We start from the raw sequence: 20880 nt of genomic DNA, 5'->3' as shown, positions 1-20880 counted from the left end.
TTTTTGACAATGTAGATACGGAATACCTCTCCTCTTTCTCTCTGGGTTCCAGCCGCAAGGTCTTTCCCTGATAGCGTTACCCTGCCTTCAGCCCAAGTCTTAACCTCCCACCCCCACCCAGTTCTAAAGTACTTCCCCTCAATTTCCAGCTAACCAGCCTGTTTTTGGTTTTCTTGTTTGTTTGTTTGTTTGTTTGTTTGTTTGTTTTGGGGTAATGCATTAAATGAAATTATTTGTTTGTTCCCTGACCCTTCCTACACTCTGTTCCTCATAACACCCAGCACTAGCACACTGCTTCTTGTAGCCAGTCCCCAGTACTTTCCTCCGTTGAACTGAGTTACTATCCCAGGGCTGTCACTGGCTCAAGCTACTCCCCACTAGAACTCTGGCTAAATAGCTGATTCTGGCACCCAATAGGCAGGCACCATAGCCCAGGTGTCGAGCCATCCAGGCTGCTCAGGACAGTGAGGCAGGAAGAACATAGCCAGGTCGGGCATGGGGGACCTGTGAGCTAGAGCAGAACCGTCTGCTTCTCACACAAGGACGAGTCATACATCAACTCATATTCAACCAATGTTTATTGATGGCCTAATGTATATTTCTAAAGAGCCCAATATACAGAACACTTTTACACACTTATTACATTTAATCCAACCCCCTTCTGAGGGTGACATCATAGTGCTTTCTCACAGAGGAAAACCTGAGGCTCAGTGAGGAGCAGCTTATCAAGCACTCTCCAGTCCGTTAAGTGCAGAAGCCGGAATCTGATTCAGGCCTGTTGGGTTCCAAGTCAGAAATGTTTTCTCCTGTTCCACACTACCTCTGAAACGGTAGAGGGGAACCTTAGCCACAGGCAGAAGAAGCAGGTCCTAAGCCACTGCCTCCTAAACCAGGCTGTCCCCAATGGTGACACCAATCAGGAAGCTGAGGAAGGAGGGAGACGGTCTCAGAAGTGGAGAGGATGGGGCTACAATTCAACCCAAGGATTCCCCTAAATTCACCTCTCTGCATAAGTATGCAGTGCTGACAGACTGGAAGGACAAGGTACTCCTGTCCAGAGGTTGGCAGGCAAAGGCTTTGAAGTTCCAGCCAGACATGGAGACCCAGCAGAGCGCTTTCTGAGCAGGCGTGGAGGATCAAGTCAGTGGAGTAGGAAGGTGAGGGAAGATGAGCCCTTGAGGAGTGGCATCCGTAGAGAGCCCATGGGTGACATCCCCAGCGGTTCTCGCCTTGGGTTCTCGCCTTGGCCTCTCGCGTGGCTAGAGAGGAGGGCTCCTTCTGACATGCTGCCTGGATCAATCTATCTTCTCAGGCTTTTTCCAGGATTTGTGAGTTTCCAGAAAGATCTTGACCAGAGACAGGAGGATGGGCACAGCCATCGGCAGGAAAAGGGGGATGTAGATAGCAAACTTCTGGTCGTCGGGGAAATACAAGAGGTGGAGGAGTGAAGGATCAAAAAAGGCACGCTCGGAGGAGGTCACGGCTTCCTGGCTGGCAGCAAAGGCGGATGACAAGTGCCCAAGGGCTAATGCCTCTGCCGCCTTCTGGACTGCAGCCACAGCCCTATATACCTAGGAGGGTGAGGGGTGGGGGTTAGCAATATGTCCTAGGTGGGGGCAGGGGAAGATCCTGGCCTGTAAGTCAGTCCCCTCTGTCTCCCAGGGAAGTTTCCTGGAGTCCACCCAAGGTATGTGGAGGTTAGTTAAAAAAAAAACAAAAAAACAAAAACATGGCTGTTGTTTATTTTCTGAGGGTCAGCTTGAAACTTTCATTTGTCCCCACGTAGACTCCCACTAGGGAGCTGGCACAGCTTCCAGAGGAAGCCTGAGGTATTTATTTAAGGATGACATGCTCCCAAGCACCCTGGCCCATTCCTTCCTGGCCCGTTTACCTCAGAAGCCACATCATCCTTGATGACAATGTTGCTGATCTTGCCCAGAAGCTGGGCCAGGGAGGTGAGGGTAGTGGTGGCTGTGGCCAGGTTCTCCACTGAGCGAGCCCAGAGCAATCGGTCCAGCTCCCAGGTCATGAGTCCTTCACTCTTCGGTCCTGAAAGCAGGCATTTTGGAGGCACCTGGGGCTGAGCAATCCCAAAGAGCAGCCTGAGGAAATGGCACAGGAACACCAAGGTTGCTGTGAACAGGTGTGCCAACGCCAAGACCCAGTCATTCTCAGTTTTACGGAGAACCACTGGGGGGGATGGGGAGGGGGGGAGGGGAGGGGAGGGATGAGCAGCAGCAGCAAACAACCCAGATCTCCAAACCCCGCCTTGACCAAGTCTCTCCCTTCTCCACGCTGGAGTTCCAAGGTCCTCTCTGAAAATGGGGCTGTGGTTGAAGTGTTTCTGGGATCCCCAACTTAGTTTAGCCCCCTCTCTGCACCCTTTCTTTGAGCAAATGGACTCTATGGGACAGGCACAACAGGTTCCCCTTTGACAAGGCTTGTGTGCTTGAAGGTACTGCTAACCATCAGAATACACTCCTATTTAGCCCAGACACCTCCTTAGCACCGTCAACATAGAGTGTCAGGGGCTAGCCCAAAATAAATAGCGGTTATTTTTTCTTTAAAAAAAAAAAAAAAAAAAGCTGGAAGGATGTCTCGGTGGTTAAGAGCACTGGCTGTTCTTCCAACATCCACTTGATGGCTCACAACTATCTGTAACTCTGGTTTCAGGGGATCCAAAGCCCTCTTCTGGTCTCCGTGGGTGGGTACCAGGCATACATGCAGGCAAACCATCCATACACATAAACTGAAAAATAATAAAATTCAAAAATGAAAAATGAAAAAACAAGGCCAGGTGAAGACAGTGTGTGCCTTTAACTCCAGCACTTATGAGGCAGAGTCAGGCAGATCTCTGTGAGTTTGAAGCCAGCCTGGTCTACATAGTAAGTTCTAGGCCAACCAGGGCTACGCAGTGAGACCCTGTCTCAAAAAGAGAAGGAAAATAACAAAACAAAGCCACCACTGTAAGCACAGCTGGAAAGCTGGCTCCTATTTCTCTGAAGACAAGTTTGCAGCTGTTCATGCTCCTTAGGAGAGGACCCCTTAGAAATGGTTCTTGGTCTCACTGGGGACCTAGGCAGCCATAGCACTCCACCAGGTGGGAGTCTATTTTGCCCTGCCACCTCGTCTATGCTCAAAGACTATGGCCACATTGTCTGTAGCCACAGCCTAGGGGATCACACAGGAGTTTACCTCAGCTGAGCCAGGAACACCTCCATCACCTGTGCCATGTCCACCTCAACTCTCACTGGCAGCTCCGAAGCATTATAGATTTTAGGATCAACATTGTATACCTGGAAATGGGGAACAAGGTTACATCAACGCCACACAGAACCCTGCCCATCTCTGTTTAGGACCCAGAGGCCAGAAAAGAAGAGGCAGATATGGCTTCTGGTAGTAAGTCTAGGGGCAGAGGAAACTTGTTTTTCTTTTGAGTTCCCATGTACTTAAGTACTAAAGAAGCTTTAAGTACATTATTCTAACTGCCCCCTCGAACGTCCTATGACATTCCAATCATTCCGTTTTAGAATTCCTATCTGTGGCCCAGAGAGGCTCCCATCATGGAGGACTCCTCCAGGGACTGCTAAGTCCAAAGGGTCACAGTATAAAAAGCACTGACAAAGGTGAGACACAGCTGGGCTGGCAGAGGAGGACAGCACAGCCCTGTCACCTCCTTCCTACATGCTCCTCCCCACAGGGGCACAGATGCACCCTGCCCCGCCCCCACCCGGACAATCTCTATAGACTCTGAGGCCTGCATAGGGTGACTATTACCATAATGCCACCCCAGCGGGGACTGTGGAAGGCATTGGTGGCCACTGGAGCTCCATCCTTGTCCTGAATGTAGAGGGGGGAGTGAGCGAGCTCGGGCACATAGAGTAAAAAATTGAGCACAGGGTACAGGGAGGCAGCACTGGACCCTGTGGTACAAAGAGGGAGTTAGAACACCGAAGCAACTGATTCCTGCACCATAGTCCAGGCTCAGCTGCTCCCTGGCTGGCAGGACTCAGTACAGTTCTTGGCCACACTCCCGCTAGGCTCCTTCCCTCCAGATGAAGGATTATAGTCCTAGCTTCAAGGTTCCCCTAATCCAATGAGCACAACTGTCCATTCAAGCTCTGCCCTTTGGGCTGATGAGATGGCACAGTGGGTAAAGATGCTTGCCAACGAGCCTGATGACCTGAGTCTGCCCGCCATGATCTATACAATGGAAGAGAAGATGGACTCTCGCAAGTGGTACATTGACCTCCACGTGCATAGCACAGCAGGCCCCGCAATGCTCACTGAATGAATGAATGAATGAATGAATGAATGAATGAATACATAAATGTTAAAAGAAAAATTAAGGAGTTGGAGAGATGTCTCAGCAGTTAAGAGCACTGGCTGCTCTTCCAGAGGTCCTGAGTTCAAATCCCAGCAACCACATGGTGGCTCACAATTGTCTGTAACTCCAGTTCCAGGCTATCTTACACCCTCACACAGACATACATACAGGCAGAACATCAATATACGTGAAATAAAAATAAACACATTATTAAAAAAAGAAAAGGAAAATCGAATTCTGCTTTCAGAGGGTGTAGCTGCAGGCCAGTGACACATGCCTGGTGCACACAAGACGCTGCTTTTGATCTCCAGTACCCGGGAAGCAAAATCAGTGGGTTTTGATTTTTTTTTTTTTTAAGCTGGGTGTGGTGGGCACATGACTATAATCCCAGCACAGGGGAGGTAGCACCAGAGGATCAGGCATTCAAGGCCATCCTTGGCTACACAGAAAGCTTGAGGCTAGCCTAGGATTCACGAGATCCTGTCTCAAAAATCCAAAACAAAATAGAGTTCCCACCTTTCTGAGGTGCATGAGATTTGCCGTGAACAACCAAAGGGAGAGATGAAAGGGGAAGAGGGAGAGGGGCAGGGGGAAGGGAGACAGACAGACAGACAGACAGGCCGACAGACACTAAACCTTTCCAAAGCACACAGCCACCTCCAACCCCACGCTGGCCTGACAGAAGGCCTGCTTAGGAACTCACCCAGCCGGGACTCCACTGGGTTGATGACATGGGGGAGGCTGTGCATAGCCAAGGAGTAGCTGGATGAGGCAGGGTCAAAGCGGGGGTTCACTCCCAACATGGCGTAGTAAAGGATCTGCGGAGCAGAGAGGGATAGACTACTCCATACACGGCTCTAGCGTCTACTTCCCCTAAGAGTGGAGGTACCATGTGGAGATACACTCAGGACAAACAAACTATACAAGACAAAGTCGAGGGTCAGACAACGTACAAGCACGAAAGAAAATAACAGATTCAGGGTAAAGCGAACACATTAAATACATACTTAGAAGACTACATTACTTTCCAGGTTTCCAGACAGCCAAAGAGGGGAACGAACAAAGATTTGGTCCACAAGACCCAATCGGGTCGGCTTTTCAAAGACAACCACTGACACTAGCAGGACCTGATCAAAAATCTCCCACGTTTTCCCTACAAGGACTGGGTGTGATACTTAAAGCCAGCAGGGTTCCTATGCTTTATTGTTAAAGTGTTCGCATATTTCAGAAAGCCTTTTTTTTTTTTTTTTAAATAACTTCCTGGGGCTGGAGAGATGGCTCAGCTGTTAAGAGCACTGACTGCTCTTCCAGAGGTCCTGGAACCAACCACACGGTGGCTCACAACCATTTGTAATGAGATCTGATGCCCTTTTCTGGTGTGTCTGAAGACTGCTACAGTGTACTCATATAATAAAAAACAAACAAACTTCCTTAGGGGCAGCTGATGGATTTAACATTTAGGTATAACGGCTGAGTAAATCCTTGGGAAGTAGTATTGTCAAGCCACTCTAGTGAAACTCCCTGAGCTGGACACCAAGGAAAGAAGGTCCTGGAACCTGCCCTCAAGGGATCAATGGACTAATGGACATAAATAGGTGTACACAGCGCTTCCCACAAGCTACACACTTGTACCTGCTCGCACGACACTGCCCTACATATAGCTGTACAAGCAAATCATCACGCTCTGAGAGGAGGGCAGATGCTCATAGAAACACTGAATAGGCATAGACTTTGAAAATGACTCCGTAACGCACTCCTGGTCTTACCTGAGAGTCCACAGAGAAATTGCCTGCAGCGCTGAGGCGGTTCAAGAAAGGCTGCACATAGCGTTGGACACCCTCCTCAATGTCCCAGTGGACATCATGGGACTTGGGGTCTGGGTTGAGTAAACTGAAAGTGATTTCATAGCCTGTGGAAAGAGGAGGATTTCAGAAATGTCGAGGAAAGAGGCAGCCTATACCCCATGTCATCTGGATGGGATAGAGATGCCATTGAGGAGCCAAAGAGAGGACAGAAGTGAGGTAAGAAACACTGCTGAATGCCTTAGGGAAAAAATGGAGCCAGGCAGTGGTGGCACACACCTCTGATCCCAGCATCCGGGAGGCAGGGGCAGGCAGATCTCTGAATATGAGGCCAGCCTGGTCTACAAATAGGTTCTGGGACAGTCACGGAGAAACCCTGTCTCAAAAAAAAAAAAAAAAGAAAGAAAAGAAAGGAGAAAAAAACAAAACAAAACAAAACAAAACGGAGGGAAGAGAGATGGTTCAGAGCTTTAAAGTATTTGTTACTCTTGCAGAAGACCCAGGTTCAGGACCCAGCACCTATATGGTGGCTCACAGCCATCTTAACTCCAGTTCCAGGAGATCTGACGCCCTCTCTGACCTCCAAGCATACACGCTGTACACATACACACTTGCAGACAACACACTCATACACATAAAATAAATCTAAAAAAAAAAAATTGAAAATGGAGAACAAGAAAAGGAATAAGCAGTTTTCATGGATTTCTCCTCCCTTTCTAAAGCAAAGCCCAAAGCCCTACCTAGGCTGGACTTGAGTGGCCGCCTCTTATCAGAGCTCCACTTGTCCTCAGGGAGGTGGTCGGCCAGAGCAGCAGCAAGCACATCCTCTGTCAAAGACATGGCCTGGGCCACGTGGATTATGCGACGGCCAATGATGTTGAAGGCTTCCCGGTGGATCATGCCCCGTACGATGGCCGTCCTCTCGGGCCCGATGTAGCTCATCATGTCCTGTGCAGGGCACAGAGCGGGAATGCTGTGGTTCAGTGAGGAAAGCACACAGGCACTCGCTTCTCCTTTCTTCTTCTTCTTCTTCTTCTTTTTTTTTTTTTTTGAGATAGCCTCTTGATGTAACCCAGGCTAAGATTTTTTTTTTCTTTTTTCTTTTTTTCGGAGCTGGGGACCGAACCCAGGGCCTTGCGATTGCTAGGCAAGCTCTCTACCACTGAGCTAAATCCCCAACCCCCCAGGCTAAGATTTAAGATTCTCCTGCCTCAGCTTTCCAAATGACAGAATTATAAGCATGCACATTACATAAGCCCAGCACTGGCTCCTATCCTAAGGAATTTGGCCTATTGTCATCAGCTGAAAGGTTGCACCACACTCTAGACTTGTACTGAGCTGTTTCTTCTGCTTTTCATTTTCCCCCCAACACAGGGTTTTTCTGTGTAGCCCTAGATTTCCTGGAACTCATTCTGTAGACCAGGCTAGCCTTGAACTCAAGAGATCCACCTGTCTCTGCCTCCTGAGCGCTCAGATTAATGGTGTGCACCACCACCACCCAGTCACACTTCTCTTTCTCTCTCTTTTTTCTCTCGTTCTTTTGTTAATGTTGCTGTGTTTTTAAAGATAAAGTTTGGACTGGAGAGATGGCTCAGCTGTTAAAAGCACTAGCTGCTCTTCCAGAGGACCCAGACTCCATTCCTAGCACATAACTGTCCAGATCCAGGGGACCTGATGTCTCCATCTGCACAGATATGCAGGTCAAACAGAGACTGAAATACAAGAAACAAATAAAGGCTCGTTTCATTTTATTTTTTATGTATGAGTATTTGCTTACATACGGGTATGTGCACCAGGTGGATGCTTGGTGCTCAGAGGGGCCCGAAAAGGCACTGGATCCCTGTAATCGGACTATCGTGAGCCCCATGTGGGCGCTGGGAACTGAAACCCGGTGGACTATCTGCAAGAACAGCGAGGGCTCTCAATACTGAGTCATTTCTCCAGCTCCCTTTTTGCTAGCTTTTTTGAGAAAGGGTCTCATGGAACCCAGGTTGGTCTTGAGCTCTGCAGCTGAGGACAAACTTGAACTCCTGATCCTCTTGCCTCCACTCCCCGCCACCCCCACCCCAACCCCAACCCCCAGTTATAGGCATGTGCCACAATGCCTGCTTTTTTCATGGTGTTTTCTTCATTAATTTGGTATCCCTGAACATTGAGCTTGTATGAGTATTCTCATATATTTCCATTCCTTTCTCCTTCACAGTAGATCCAAGTGCAGGCAACATTTAAATCTTTAGGATTGCATAAAATGCTGAACTAGAAACCAAGAAAGGCAGATCCAACGAACAAATGCAAATGCGGTCTCTGAAAAAGGCCCAGGGCCAGAGGCAAAGGGGCTCATAGCACTGCACCTAAGGATGAAGAGCTGGAGGTAACCCAAATGTCCACCAGAGACGGTGAAATACAAGCGCAGCTACGCACGGCACCTCGAATGGTTCTCTAAAATACTGAGCAAAATCGAAGGAGCAGAACAAAGTATGGTATCATGTATCCATGTCTCAAGTATGTAAGACTGCCTGGGAGGGTGGCACACACCTCAACCCTAGAACTCAGGAGGCAGAGGCAGGAACAGTTCTGTTACATTCAGACCAGCCTGGTCTACACAACCAGTTCCAGGAGAGCCAAAGCTACATCATAGAGAAACCGGTCTCAAGAAAACAGGGGTGGGGGTGGGGGATTGGACTGAAGAGGTCACTCAGTTGGTAGAGTGCTTGCTTATCCTGCAGGAAGACTAGGGTTCAAGCCCTGGCGCTGCATAAAACAGGCGCAGTGGTGCATGCCTGTAAATCCTGCACTTGGGGGGGGGGGGTACCTCGTTGAAGGAGATGGGAAATTCAAGGCCATCCTTGGCTACAAATTGAAGCCAGCCCTGGTTACATGAGACTCTGTCTTTAAAAATCAGTCACTAGCACTTTGACCATGCACTGGTCTTGGGGTTAGAAACACCCGAATCATTGTAAGTGAATAAACCCCCACTGGTAGGTTTATTGTAAAACGTGGAACTTTCTGTAGCAGATGGGAGTTACAGGCAGCACTCCAGAAGGTAGCTTGGGAGAGGATGAGCTGACAGAGAAAGCAAGTCACCAGTGGCTCTGCTCAGCCTACCTGAGGAAGAAGGGAGGAGTGTTCCGAGATCACGTACACAGTCAGGGAGCCCTCTGCTTGCTTCTCCGGCTCAGCTAACAAGGCTTCGGCCTCTGGGGACAACAGTAGTGGTACAGTAGAAGAGACATTATTCCAGCCTTCTGAGGTCCTCAGGGTGCTTGAGCCAACCCTCCCTCACACTCAGCAAAGGCAGCAGCCGGGCTTGAGCAAGCCGGCCCACCTCTCTGACCACAGGAGGACTTGGCTGAACCCTAAGGCATCTATCTCACTCTCAGCTTTCTCAGAGAAGCTCTGGTGGTTAAGACATAGCATGGGAGTCACACTTAGATGTCCCAGTTAGGGCTACACGACTGCTGTGATGAGACACCATGACCAAAGCAATCTGGGGTGAAACGGGCTTATTTCAGCTTACAACTTCTAAGTCCCTGAGGAAAGTCAGGGCAGAAACTCAAGCAGGGCAGGAACCTGGAGGCAGGAGCTGATGCAGAGGCTGTTCTTATAGAACCCAGGACAACCAGCCCAGGATGGCACCACCCACAATAACCGGGCCTCCCATCAATCACTAATAAAAAAAAAAGTCCTTACAGCTCGATCTTTTCCTTTTTTTTTTTTTTTTTTCCCAGAGTTGGGGACCGAACCCAGGGCCTTGCGCTTGCTAGGCAAGCGCTCTACCACTGAGCTAAATCCCCAACCCCTTTACAGCTCGATCTTATGGAGGCATTTTCTCAATTGAACTTTTCTCCTTTCAGATAACTCTAGCTTGTGCCAAGTTGACATAAAACTAGCCAACACAGGAGACCGGAAGGAAAAGAGGACATCTCATCAAAACTGTCATACCATGCACACTGCCCAGTGACAGTGCCTCCTCCTCGTGTTCCAAAGCTCTCCGGTAGGCCTTCTGGAATCGACACTTGATTTTCATTTTGTCTGGAAGGGAAGAACACACGGGGGCATGAGACCTGACGGGCCTGTCCGGTTGAGCACCTCCAGCACCAAGGACAGCGGGATGGCTCTTCAGAGAAAGAGCATTGTACCAGGAAGCGACAGCAGCCACTCCAATCATTTTTGCAAAGATGACCGCAGACACATGACATTTACCTTTCGTCCTAGCTCCTGCCTCTGCCTGTGAGCTCACTGGTCCTTTAGCTAGAAATCCCCAAACCGGGGGAGTTTATATCAGTGTACATTATATCACTCAGGGAGAGGAGAAAAACTATGGTCACTCCAACTGCTGCCCCCAAGCAACCAGTCAATGAACACTGAGAAAAACAGAGCACCAAGTACAACTCAGTAAGTCAGTAATGGAACAAGGTTTCCTGCTGTTTCCTCTATTGGTCAGGGTCCTTAATGGTCCTCTGTGAACCAATGTAGTAAGCAAGGAAAACGAAACCTAAAAAATTCAAAAGCAGGCTGTAGATGATTGGGTGGATTAAGAGTGCGCTGCACAAATCTTTCTTTCTGTCACCGCCATGCCATCCAGACTGAGGAAGACCCGGAAACTCCAGGGTCACGTGAGCCACGGCCATGTGAGCCACGGTCCCATAAGTAAGCACCGCAAGCTCCCAGGAGGCCGCGGGAATGCTGGGGGCGAGCATCACCACAGGATCAACTCTGACAAATGTCACCCAGGTAACTTTGGGAAAGCTGTCATGAGGCATTACCACCTGAAGAGGAACCAGAGCTTCTGCCCAACTGTCAACCTGGATAAACTGGGGACACTGGTCAGCGAGCAGACACGGGTCAATGCTGCAAAAAAACAAAACAGCAGCTGCTCCAGTCATTGATGCTGTCAGACTGGGCTTCTACAGAGTTCTGGGGAAGGGGAAGTTCCCTAAGCAACCTGTCACCGTGAAGGCCAAGTCCTCAGCAGAAGAGCTGAAGAGAAGATTAAGGATGCTGGAGCTGCCTGTGTCCTGGTGACCTGAAGCCACCCAGGAGGTTAATTAAATGCTAACATTTTCCATGAAGAAAAAAGAGTGTGCTGCCCAAGCATGACAATCTGAGCTCGTGTCCCCAGTTTCCACATAAGAGTCAGATGTGGGGTACATGGCTGCAACCTCAGTGCCGGAGGGCTCCCTAGGCGCCATTCTGGCTGATCAGGGGCTACACAGAGAGATATTACCTCAAGAAACAAGCAAACAAAAATAAAGTGACTAAAAGAGAGAAATAAAATGATAAAAGACTGTTGTAAAAGCAGTAGATAGATATAGACATGTGGACAGGGCTGCCCTTTATAAGGCCTGGAGATTTAGGGAGTCTAAGGTAACTCAAGGTTAGTGAGCCAGCCTGTTTTAAAAAGTAAGGCAGAGGGCTGGAGAGATGGCTCAGTGGTTAAGAGCACCGACTGCTCTTCCCGAGGTCCTGAGTTCAAATCCCAGCAACCACATGGTGGCTCACAATCATCTGTAATAAGATCTGATGCCCTTGTCTGGTGTGTCTGAAGGCAGCTACAGTGTACTCATATATAATAAATAAATAAAATATTTAAAAAAAAAAAAAGTAAGGCGGAGGGCTATAGAAACGGCTCAGCGGTTAAGAGCCCCGACTGCTTTCCAGAGGTCCTGAGTTCAGTTCCAGCAACCACATGGTCCTGTGCCCTCTTCTGGTGTGTCTGAAGACAGTGACAATGTACTCATATACATGAAATAAATAAAAAATTCTCAAAAAAAAAAGTAAGGTGGAAAGCAATAGAGGAGGACACCTTGGCTTTGGCCTTGGCTTTCCATTCTCGTATGCACACAAGTGTCCATTCATGCTCGCTCACTCTTACTCTTGCTCTTCCTCCTCTCTCTCCCCTTCTCTCTCTCTCTCTCTCTCTCTCACACACACACACACACACACACACACACACACACACGAGCTAAAAAGTATTTATCTTTCAAGTACTATAATTATTTATCGCATACACACAAAACAAGAACCATGGGCTGGAGAGACGGCTCAGTGGTTAAGAGCACTGGCTGCTCTTCCAGAGGTCCTGAGTTCAATTCCCAGCAACCACATAGCACATACTCCAGCCCCAGAGGATTCGATTCCCTCATCTGGCCTCCACATACACGTGTTACACAGTCAGGCAAACACTCATACAGACACATAAAATAAAAATAAAACCAGGGGTTGGGGATTTAGCTCAGTGGTAGAGCGCTTGCCTAGCAAGCGCAAGGCCCTGGGTTCAGCCCCCAGCTCTGAAAAAAAGAAAAGAAAAAGAAAAAAAAAAAAAAGGAGAGAACCATCTGAAAAACTGCTAAGCCTGGGAACAGTGAAACAGTTAGTTCAGCAAGATGCTCACACACACAGAGCCAAGTACCCACAGCTGCACCAAGTAATTGCGTCTGAGGTCACTCACTGAGCCAGGAACTAAAGCCAGTCACAGCAGCACGTATTTGTAATCCCTGCATTCAAGAGGCTGAGGCAGGAGAATGCACACATGTCGGAAGCCAGCTAGAGATACACAGGAGACACTGTCTCAATAAAGAAACAAGCAGACAAAAAGCGAATAAGAACAAAGAAGTAAAATCATAAAAAAAATTTTATAATTTTTTTTGTAAATGTATCAGCTATTAAGGAATGCTAAGACAGTTTAGATGGCTTTAATATTGCACTTCCTTTTTATTGAGACAGGGTTTCACTATGAGCCCTGTATTAGGCTGGAACTTGTAGACGTACACCAGGTTGACCTGGAACTCCACCATACAGATAGCTAAAGTGATTTAAAGAGTGCGATAGAAAGTAATCATGCTAAACACCAGGGGCTGCTGCTTAAAAAACAAAGGTGCTCGAAGGAGCTCAGGGGAAGCTGTGTCCTGTTAGCAAATGCTGCTGAAAAGCAAGTGAAGGAATTATAAAAGGTCCTTGGTGACTCTCAAATTGTTATTTTAATTCTAGAACCAAAGATCACATTTCATCATCAAAGAAAATACTGATGAAAAAACAAAACTTGAGGGCTGGAGAGATGATGGCTCAGCGGTTAAGAGCACTGGCTGCTCATCCAGAGGTCCCGAATTCAATTCCCAGCAACCACATGCTGGCTCACAACCATCTATAATCAGATCTGGTGCCCCCTTCTGGCCTGCAGTCACATATGCAGGCAGAAAGCTGTATGCTGTATACATAATAAGTAAATAAATGTTTAAAAAAAAAAGTCCAGGACCAAAGAAACCATGTCTGAAAAAACAAAAATATCCAACCTCAAAAATCACATTCCCCAAGCCCTTCTCTACCTTTCTTTCCTCTCCAGCAGTTGAGTATGGAGTCCAGGCTCTCTTGAGACTCCACTACTAAACCAAGCCTCCGGCCTTTCAGTATTTTGCCTGTTTCTTTCTCTCTGATGTGACTATAAACATCTTAAAAACATTACCAATTTTTTTTTTAAAACATTACCAATTTACTATTCACTCTCAAGTTCTAAGTGCCTAACAATAAAGGGTGTGATGCTAAAATGACAAAGATGTGAATGCACGGACTGGAGACATGGCTCAGTAGTTAGGATCACTGACTGCTCTTCCAGAGGTCCTGAGTTCAAATCCCAGCAACCACATGGTGGCTCACAACCATCTGTAATGGGGTCCGATGCCCTCTTCCGGTGTGTCTGAAGACAGCTACAGTGTACTCATATGCAAAATAAATAAATAAATCTTTTAAAGAAAGGGGGGGGGGGGTTGGGGATTTAGCTCAGGGGTAGAGCGCTTGCCTAGCAAGCGAAAGGCCCTAAGTTCGGTTCCCAGCTCCGAAAAAAAAAATGTGAATGTACATCTAGTGTCACTTCAAACTCCCGTTTTCTTTCAGGTACATCCTGGTTTTTCTTTACACTGATTGGTATCAATTGCTACTGATAAGGAAGCATAATTTACCTTATGAATCAAATTACTGTCACAACGGCAGCCACTGTACTTAAGGCTAGCACCCGCCCCCAAAAAAACACACTGTTCACTCCAAAGGAGATCTTTTCTCTTTGGGATTTGTTAGGCGCAGGGGCATAGTTCATTGAGTAAAGACACTTGCTACCAAACCTGATGACCTGAGTTGAATCCCCAAGACCAGGATCCATACGGTGGGAGGAGAAATGACTCTCACAAGTGGTCTTCGGATCTCCACATGGTGCGCCACAGTACAGACACATCCACACATTCATACATGTGCGTGCGCGCGCACATTAAGTAAGCGTAATGAAACATTTTAAAGTAAGTTATGAGACGCCCATGCTCCTTCTATGCAATCTAACTCTGGGTTTTGGGGCTCAGATGGAAAAAGCAGCCCTGACACCTCTCAAGAGAACTCACATTTCAGAGGGATCTCTCGCTCATGCACAACGGTGAAGGGTAGCTTCTCCTGGTCGTCCAGGGGCACAGAGTCTCTCGTAAACACAACTGTGACTGGCACCATGAGCCGGAGCTGCGCGAGGGATGAGAGGCATCGAGGCCTTGAGTAATGTCTGCACCTTACAGGTGGGCTGTTCCCCCCCCCTCCGCCCGGTCCCCCTGCCCAGGTCCTTCCCACCCACTCTCACCTGCAGAGCATTCAGTCCACTGATCTCTGAGTAAGGCAACGGGGCACGGTAGGTCTCCGTCGTCTTCCACCAGAGAGGCAGTCCCAGAAGGATGGCCACCGCGGCGAAGAAAAGCGCTGCACGCTTGCCTCGGACCACCTCTGAGGACACAGAAGGCCGACTAAGGCACGGGAACCGGTTCGATGCCCGCCACACCGAGATCGCAGAGTGCGGGCGACCGGGAACACCGAGCAAGCCGCTCCCGCGTGGCGGGCCCCCAACCCCAGGATGGAAGGAGCTGTCGGGCTTCTCGCGCCCCACCCACACATTCCGCCCGCCAGACCTCCGGGCTGCGCCCTCCACCCGAAATCCACCGCACCTAGGTCTGTGGCCGCAGCTCCCGCGGTCGCCATGCTCCCTTCCGGCTACCCAGGTCACCTATGGGGCGGGGCTTCGTGAGCTTTCTTCAATCGGAAACTCCAGAATGAGGGGGCGGGACCCCGATGCGCGACCGCTGCCAATCCCGAGCGACACTGCTGACGCACGCGAGTGAGCAGGCGGAGCCTGTGAGCGAGTATCCATCCGGCTATACCCTCAAAGTGAGCCTAGCTTTCCGAAAGTGCACCCGGTACTGTTTAGCTCTACAAAGTCAGTTTAGAGAGAAGACAAGACTCACTATGTAACCCAGGCTGGCCCTCGGACTCTGGAAGAGCCCCCTGCCCCAGCATCTCCAGTGTAGGGGGTTACAGGCATGCACCATCACGCTCTGCGGAAGGGGAATATTTACTTGAAATGAAGCCGAGATTATCAAGAACCTGACTTCCGAAAAGCCTTCTAATGTCATTTCTAACATAGGTCAACTCTTCAGAACACCAGCTCTTCAAGGCTTAAAGACAGAACTGAGAACTGACAAAATGGTAACTTTTTAGCATGACTGACTACTATGCGATTAATTTTATTTTAGTGTTGAGATAGATCTCCCTATATGATCCAGAGGGTTAAAGTGATCCGTCCCTAATGCCTAATGCTTGGCCTCCCAAGTAGCCGAGACTATAGGCACAGGTCACCACGTCGAGCTTCTAGGATTTAAAAATCTGTTCCAATTTGAGCGACTTCAGACTCTGTATAGTAATGCCTCTGGTTCAAATCCTAACTGAACAACCTCTCATCCTCTCTTTGTGCCTTCCATGAAAAGGACAACAGTATCTACTTTACAGAGCGTTGTTAATGCACATAATAGTGTTTAGAATAGTGCCTGGCGGAAGCACACAGAAACTGCTGAGTTAGCTGCTTTTGTTATAAGGTCAGGCCACACAGAGCAGAGAGTCAATGATAGTTCCAATTCGCAGCTGTCTACTGTCACCCTACCTCACACTCTAGCCCAGTGGTGATCATTCACCACAAAGCCCTATCAATTCTAACTTTGTCCAGACCCTCAGATGAATCCCTTCTCTACCTGGAAGTGGGTCATAGCCTTTAGCAAACCCCTAGACCCCTACTTAATTCTGCAGCCCCGAGTCTTGGAAGGTTTCCTTATTGGAAAGGGCCTAAGTGCACATTCTTCTGAGATGGGAGAGAACTGGCCCACTCTGATCCCTGCTTGTCCTCTTGATTCCCTTTGAGCCTTGCACAAAATCTGTCTGAGGAGTTTCTCATCGTGCTGGAGCTGCAGTCCAGTGTCAGTCCCTGGAAGACCTGTTACCCCTCACCCCCTTTACAACTTCAGCTTTGGAGATCATCAGGTAGGAGCCTGAGCTGGGCATGGTGAACTGGGTAAAACCTTCCTCCACAAACTTGAAGCCCAGTAAAACCCAGATCTCACCTCACCACCACCACCACCACCACCACCACCACCACCACCACCACCACCGTCAGAGGGCTCTGAGATAGGATCAGCAAGAGATCACACACATGGAGGTAGACTTTGGTGTGTGCAGCAGACAGACAGACAGAATGGCGCATTGTGTTTTGCTCCCGTTTATTCACTATGTACTCAGAGCGTGAGTCTGGGCCAGGGTTCACATCCCGATCCCAAGAGAGAAGGTCAGCAAGCAGAGCCCAAGGACAAACTACACCATCAAGGGACACTGTAAGGACTGGTGGAGACAGGGGAAAGGTTCTGTTCTGACTTCTAAATAGTTTCTCCATCCTCAGACATGGACGGGCCTCTCTACCCTCCCATCCTGTGGTCTCCAGTGCAGCAATGTGAGGCATTGTGGGATGCGAGATGACTTGGTGCTGGATGAAGATATCTCTGTTCAGCACGGCTATTTGGCCCTGGCTGTGACTATAGGCAAAATGGGATGTGCATTGCTAGGCCAAGGGCTACAGGTCGTGTAAGCGTGCCTCAGTAGGCATGGTTGGCCACGTAGAGGGACTGTGCTGCTGCTCCACCATCTCCACTGCCTTCATATTTGCCCTGGGCTGCAAGCCCGTTCATCTGCAAAACGAAATGGGATTAGATGAGCAGACTGGGCCAGACCACAGATGTGGAATACTGCCCAGTCTCGGACCTCTGGTTGGTACACATAATCCCTCCCCAGTCATCACCTCTAGCTCCCTACCTCGGCCCGCTTGATAAACTCCTCAGTAGCAGCCCCAGCATTATCCCTTTGTCCTCTCCAGGCACTGAGTGCAGATGCCTGCAGGGCACGTCCGTAGGAGAAGGTGAGGGCCCAGGGCCGGGGAAGTGAGCATCGGTTGATGGCATTGAGGTTGAGTGATGCCTCCTCTTCACTCTGACCCCCAGACAGGAAAGTCACCCCTGGAGTAGAAGGAGAAGACAGACTGACTGATCATTCTCTGTTTTGTCCAGGATAAAGGATCCCAGTGTCACCGAAGAACCTGAAGTCAGACCTGAAGGGATAGGAGCAATTTAGTACCTGGGACAGCTGGGGGCACAGTTCGACGCAGGGCAGTGACAGTTGCCATGGCGATCTCTTCTGGGCTATATTTGATGGGACAGGCATGGCCAGGGGTCACCATGTTGGGCTTGAGGAGAGTCCCTTCCAGGTATACGTGATGATCACTCAAGGCCTTGTACACAGCAGCCAGGACCTGGGGAGCAAAGGAGGCTTATGTAGGGCTGAGACCACTGCCTACTGCACCGCGCTCCCCAACCAGGGGGAGGTGGGTACAGGAAACCAAGGGCTTCATACAGGCTTATTCTCTCAAGCCTGCTTTGGAATCAGCAAAGATCCTTAAGGGGGAGAGTGCCTGGATCTTAGCAGGGCTGGGGTAGCAGCACCCCTGCTAGGCTGTCCCAGCCATGATTGAGCTCAGCTGCGGCCTTACCTTCTCTGTAACAAACTGGCAACGTTTGAGGTCATGGTCTCCATCAGGCAGGATCTCAGGCTCCACGATGGGCACGATACCATTCTGAAAGCAAGAGCAGGGTTAATTGGAGAGAGGATGGGAGAAAGCTATGAAAGCTCATCTCCACCAGGCCCTGGGGCACTCATCTAAGCACCCAAACCCCAGCACACACCTGCTGGCAGATGCTGGCATAGCGGGCCAGCACATTGGCATTCTCCAGTATGGCCAGTGCCGAGGGTGTGCGATCACTGATTTTCAGCACACAGCGCCATTTGGCAAAATCAGCACCGTCCTTCTTATACTGAGCACAGCGTTCCAAGAGTCCATCCAGCCCTGAAAACACAGTGCCAGCCTCACCACCCTGCCCCTATCTTGCCAGCATCAACATGTCCCACCCCTGTACCCACCCACCATGTACCTTGAGTGGTGGTTTCTCCATCAGTCCCAGCTAGAGGCACTACACCCTTGTCAACCTGCAGGGGCAATTAAGTAGAAGGGCTGGCCTGTCACCTCTCTTATATACATCAGTTTCCATACCTAGCCCCCAGGAATGGCCAGGGACTATGTACCTTGATGCCTACGAGAATGCCCTTCTCCTGGATGGTGCGGACAAAGGGGACACCATTGTCATCTTTCTGGTAGAGTGTCTCGTGGAAGAAGATGACCCCCCCAATGCACTTTTTCACACGGTCATCAGCACTGAACAGGACCTGGCGGTACAGTCGGCGATTCTCCTCAGTGTTCTCTACCCCAATTTGGCTCAGCCTTTTGGCCATGCTGCCTAGAAGCAAGCAAAGGGGAAACAGACTTGTTCTTCGGCTAGAGCTCCCTGGCAACCTCTCCTCAACCCTGACCCTGGGCTCCTACTTACCCACGGACTCATCTGCAGCCAGAATGCCCTTGCCTGGGGCCACAATCCTCAGAGCAATATCCGACAACTCCTTCTTCTGCTCAGCAGAAAGGGCTGGGTATGAGTGGGGCATGGTGACAGTTGTCTGGAACGGAGACAAGACATAAGCGCTAGACTCCAACTACCTTCTACTTCCTCTCCTAACCAAACAGGCTTCCCAGCAAGCAAGGCTGGGAGCAGAATAGCCTTTGGCTTGGGGCCTGGGCATCAAAGTGGTATCAATCTCTTTGACAGCTAACAGAGTTAGGGCCCTAGTTCCCACATCTCCTTTTGTTCCTGGTGGGCACCCTTCCCAGCTCCAGGAGAGATGCAGCATGGGGGATGGGAGGTGGCAGCCCTGAAGCCATAGGTCTTCCTGGAAACTGCTGCCAGGTCAAGATGCCAGCTCTTCTTTCACTGAATCTGGCCCCTTCCTGAGGTAAACAGAAAACCTGTTTGCTTTTTTCCTGCTTTCCCTTTCTTTTCTTCAAAAGGGTCCCTAAGTGGGGGTGGGGGGGAGATCACTTTTTCTGGAGATTTGTGAATGAGACAGTTAGGAGGCAGCATCTTTTCCCAAGTCTAGTGGAAGGCAGGGGACAAGTCAGAGAGGAGCAGTGGTACAGGTGACAGCCCCAGCTGTACTGAAAACCTGACAGTCTATGCTACTGCCTACTCCCCTACCTATGTTGGAGATCGACCCCAGGGGCTGCAAGTGTGGTAGGAAAGAGACTAGCAGTGTTAACAAACATGAGAGGACGGGAAAGGGACATCACCAGATCATCTCTAGTACCCAGAAGCATTCTGTCATATAAGAGGCACAGGAATAGGGAGGCTTGGTCCCCCACAACTCAGACTCCTAGTAGGGATCCAGAGGTGAGGAATTAAGGCTGAGTGAGTGGATTATGGGAAAGAGGGAGAGATGCAGGAAAAGCAGGAAGGAGACCTGGGAGAGATGAGCTAGATAGTGGTGTGATACAGGTTAACCAGTCCTGATGCTCTTCCTAGACCTGGGGACAAGCCTAGAAGGACCAGGAAGGGGCTGAGATTAAAATACCCTAGGTGGGATACACCGACCCCAGTGAAGTTCTGGAGGCAGAGGAAGACTTGGAAATGGAAAGGAGAGCGAGGGGGAAGGAGAGAAGCAGGGTTTTCCTGAGCCACAGAAAGCAGAGGAGCTAGGGTCCTAGGGAGCAGGGCAAGGACAGCAGGGGAAGACAAACGGGGACGGGGCATCTCCGCCTCACCCGGGACCTTACCTATACTCAGTCAGTCAGCGGCCGGAGCCACAGGCACAGCTCACTTTGGTCTGGTTAGCAACAGACAGTAGCTCAGTCCAAGCTGGAGTAAATAAGGCAGCAGCAGATGCCGCAGAGCTACGTGACTCCCTGGGGGCGTGACAGACACCTCCCATCCTGGTCCCGCCCTCTCCCCAGGACTGGTCTAGGGTAAGGCCACGCCTTCAGGGGTGGAGTAGTGAGGTGGAGTGACTTCTCTGCCAGGGTCCCCAAGGTTTGTAAAAGACGATGCCCCTCCCTCATCATGGAACCCTGCCACTAGAACCCTAGAGGAAAGAGATGGACTTGTGTTTGTCTCTACCATAATCAGTCTTTTGCTGTGAAAGGCAAATGCTTTCACATTATGCGGAATGTTGGGGATTAAGCCTGGTTTAGAGGAGAGACATCTAAACATCAGTAGATGGGAGGTAGGACAGAGGCCCACCTAACAGGCTGCCTGCCCCACTTCAAGGCATGGAATAATGGATTTGAGTTTCTATGCTCTGCCCCATATTTACCAGTGCCTGCCCCGGGGGGCGGGGGCGGGTGGGCCGAATGGGGAAAGTAAGTGAATGAAGTCTTTTCTGTTCCCCACAGGCAGTGATCCAGGGAACAGGCAGTCCATTGCCCTTTTTTGGGGGGGAGGGGAGAGTGGAAGCAAGAGAATCAAGCGAAGAAAAGCA

General features: G+C 49.7%; 2 protein-coding genes across 3 annotated transcripts; both read right to left on the bottom strand.

Annotated features, from left to right (window-relative positions):
- Positions 1-560: 560 nt before the first annotated feature.
- Positions 561-15248, bottom strand: Pigs (phosphatidylinositol glycan anchor biosynthesis, class S). Of its 2 annotated transcripts, NM_001006602.1 has the most exons (12): positions 15099-15138; positions 14741-14880; positions 14514-14625; positions 10072-10161; positions 9235-9326; positions 6870-7077; positions 6094-6236; positions 5031-5145; positions 3778-3923; positions 3196-3296; positions 1892-2102; positions 561-1571 (listed from the first exon to the last, which is right to left on the bottom strand). In NM_001006602.1, the coding sequence occupies exons 1-12, from the start codon at positions 15130-15132 to the stop codon at positions 1296-1298; spliced, it is 1668 nt and encodes a 555-aa protein (NP_001006602.1). In that variant the 5' UTR covers positions 15133-15138; the 3' UTR covers positions 561-1295. The 2 variants fall into 2 exon arrangements, with proteins under 2 accessions (NP_001006602.1, XP_063125114.1); XM_063269044.1 differs by lacking the exons at positions 561-1571; positions 1892-2102 and adding an exon at positions 2136-2749 and having other exon boundaries at positions 15099-15248.
- A 1434-nt stretch (positions 15249-16682) lies between these two features.
- On the bottom strand, positions 16683-20272 carry Aldoc (aldolase, fructose-bisphosphate C). Its single transcript, NM_012497.1, has 9 exons — positions 20180-20272; positions 18906-19029; positions 18604-18815; positions 18453-18507; positions 18207-18367; positions 18014-18097; positions 17602-17776; positions 17284-17483; positions 16683-17159 (listed from the first exon to the last, which is right to left on the bottom strand). Exons 2-9 carry the CDS (start codon positions 19015-19017, stop codon positions 17067-17069), a joined length of 1092 nt encoding a protein of 363 aa, NP_036629.1. The 5' UTR covers positions 19018-19029; positions 20180-20272; the 3' UTR covers positions 16683-17066.
- Positions 20273-20880: the final 608 nt, after the last annotated feature.

The sequence above is a fragment of the Rattus norvegicus genome, chromosome 10 (assembly GCF_036323735.1).
Source record: "Rattus norvegicus strain BN/NHsdMcwi chromosome 10, GRCr8, whole genome shotgun sequence".
Taxonomy (NCBI): Eukaryota; Metazoa; Chordata; class Mammalia; order Rodentia; family Muridae; genus Rattus; species Rattus norvegicus.
The sequence above is the reverse complement of the archived record's forward strand: the minus strand, read 5'-3'. Positions and strand labels throughout refer to the sequence as shown.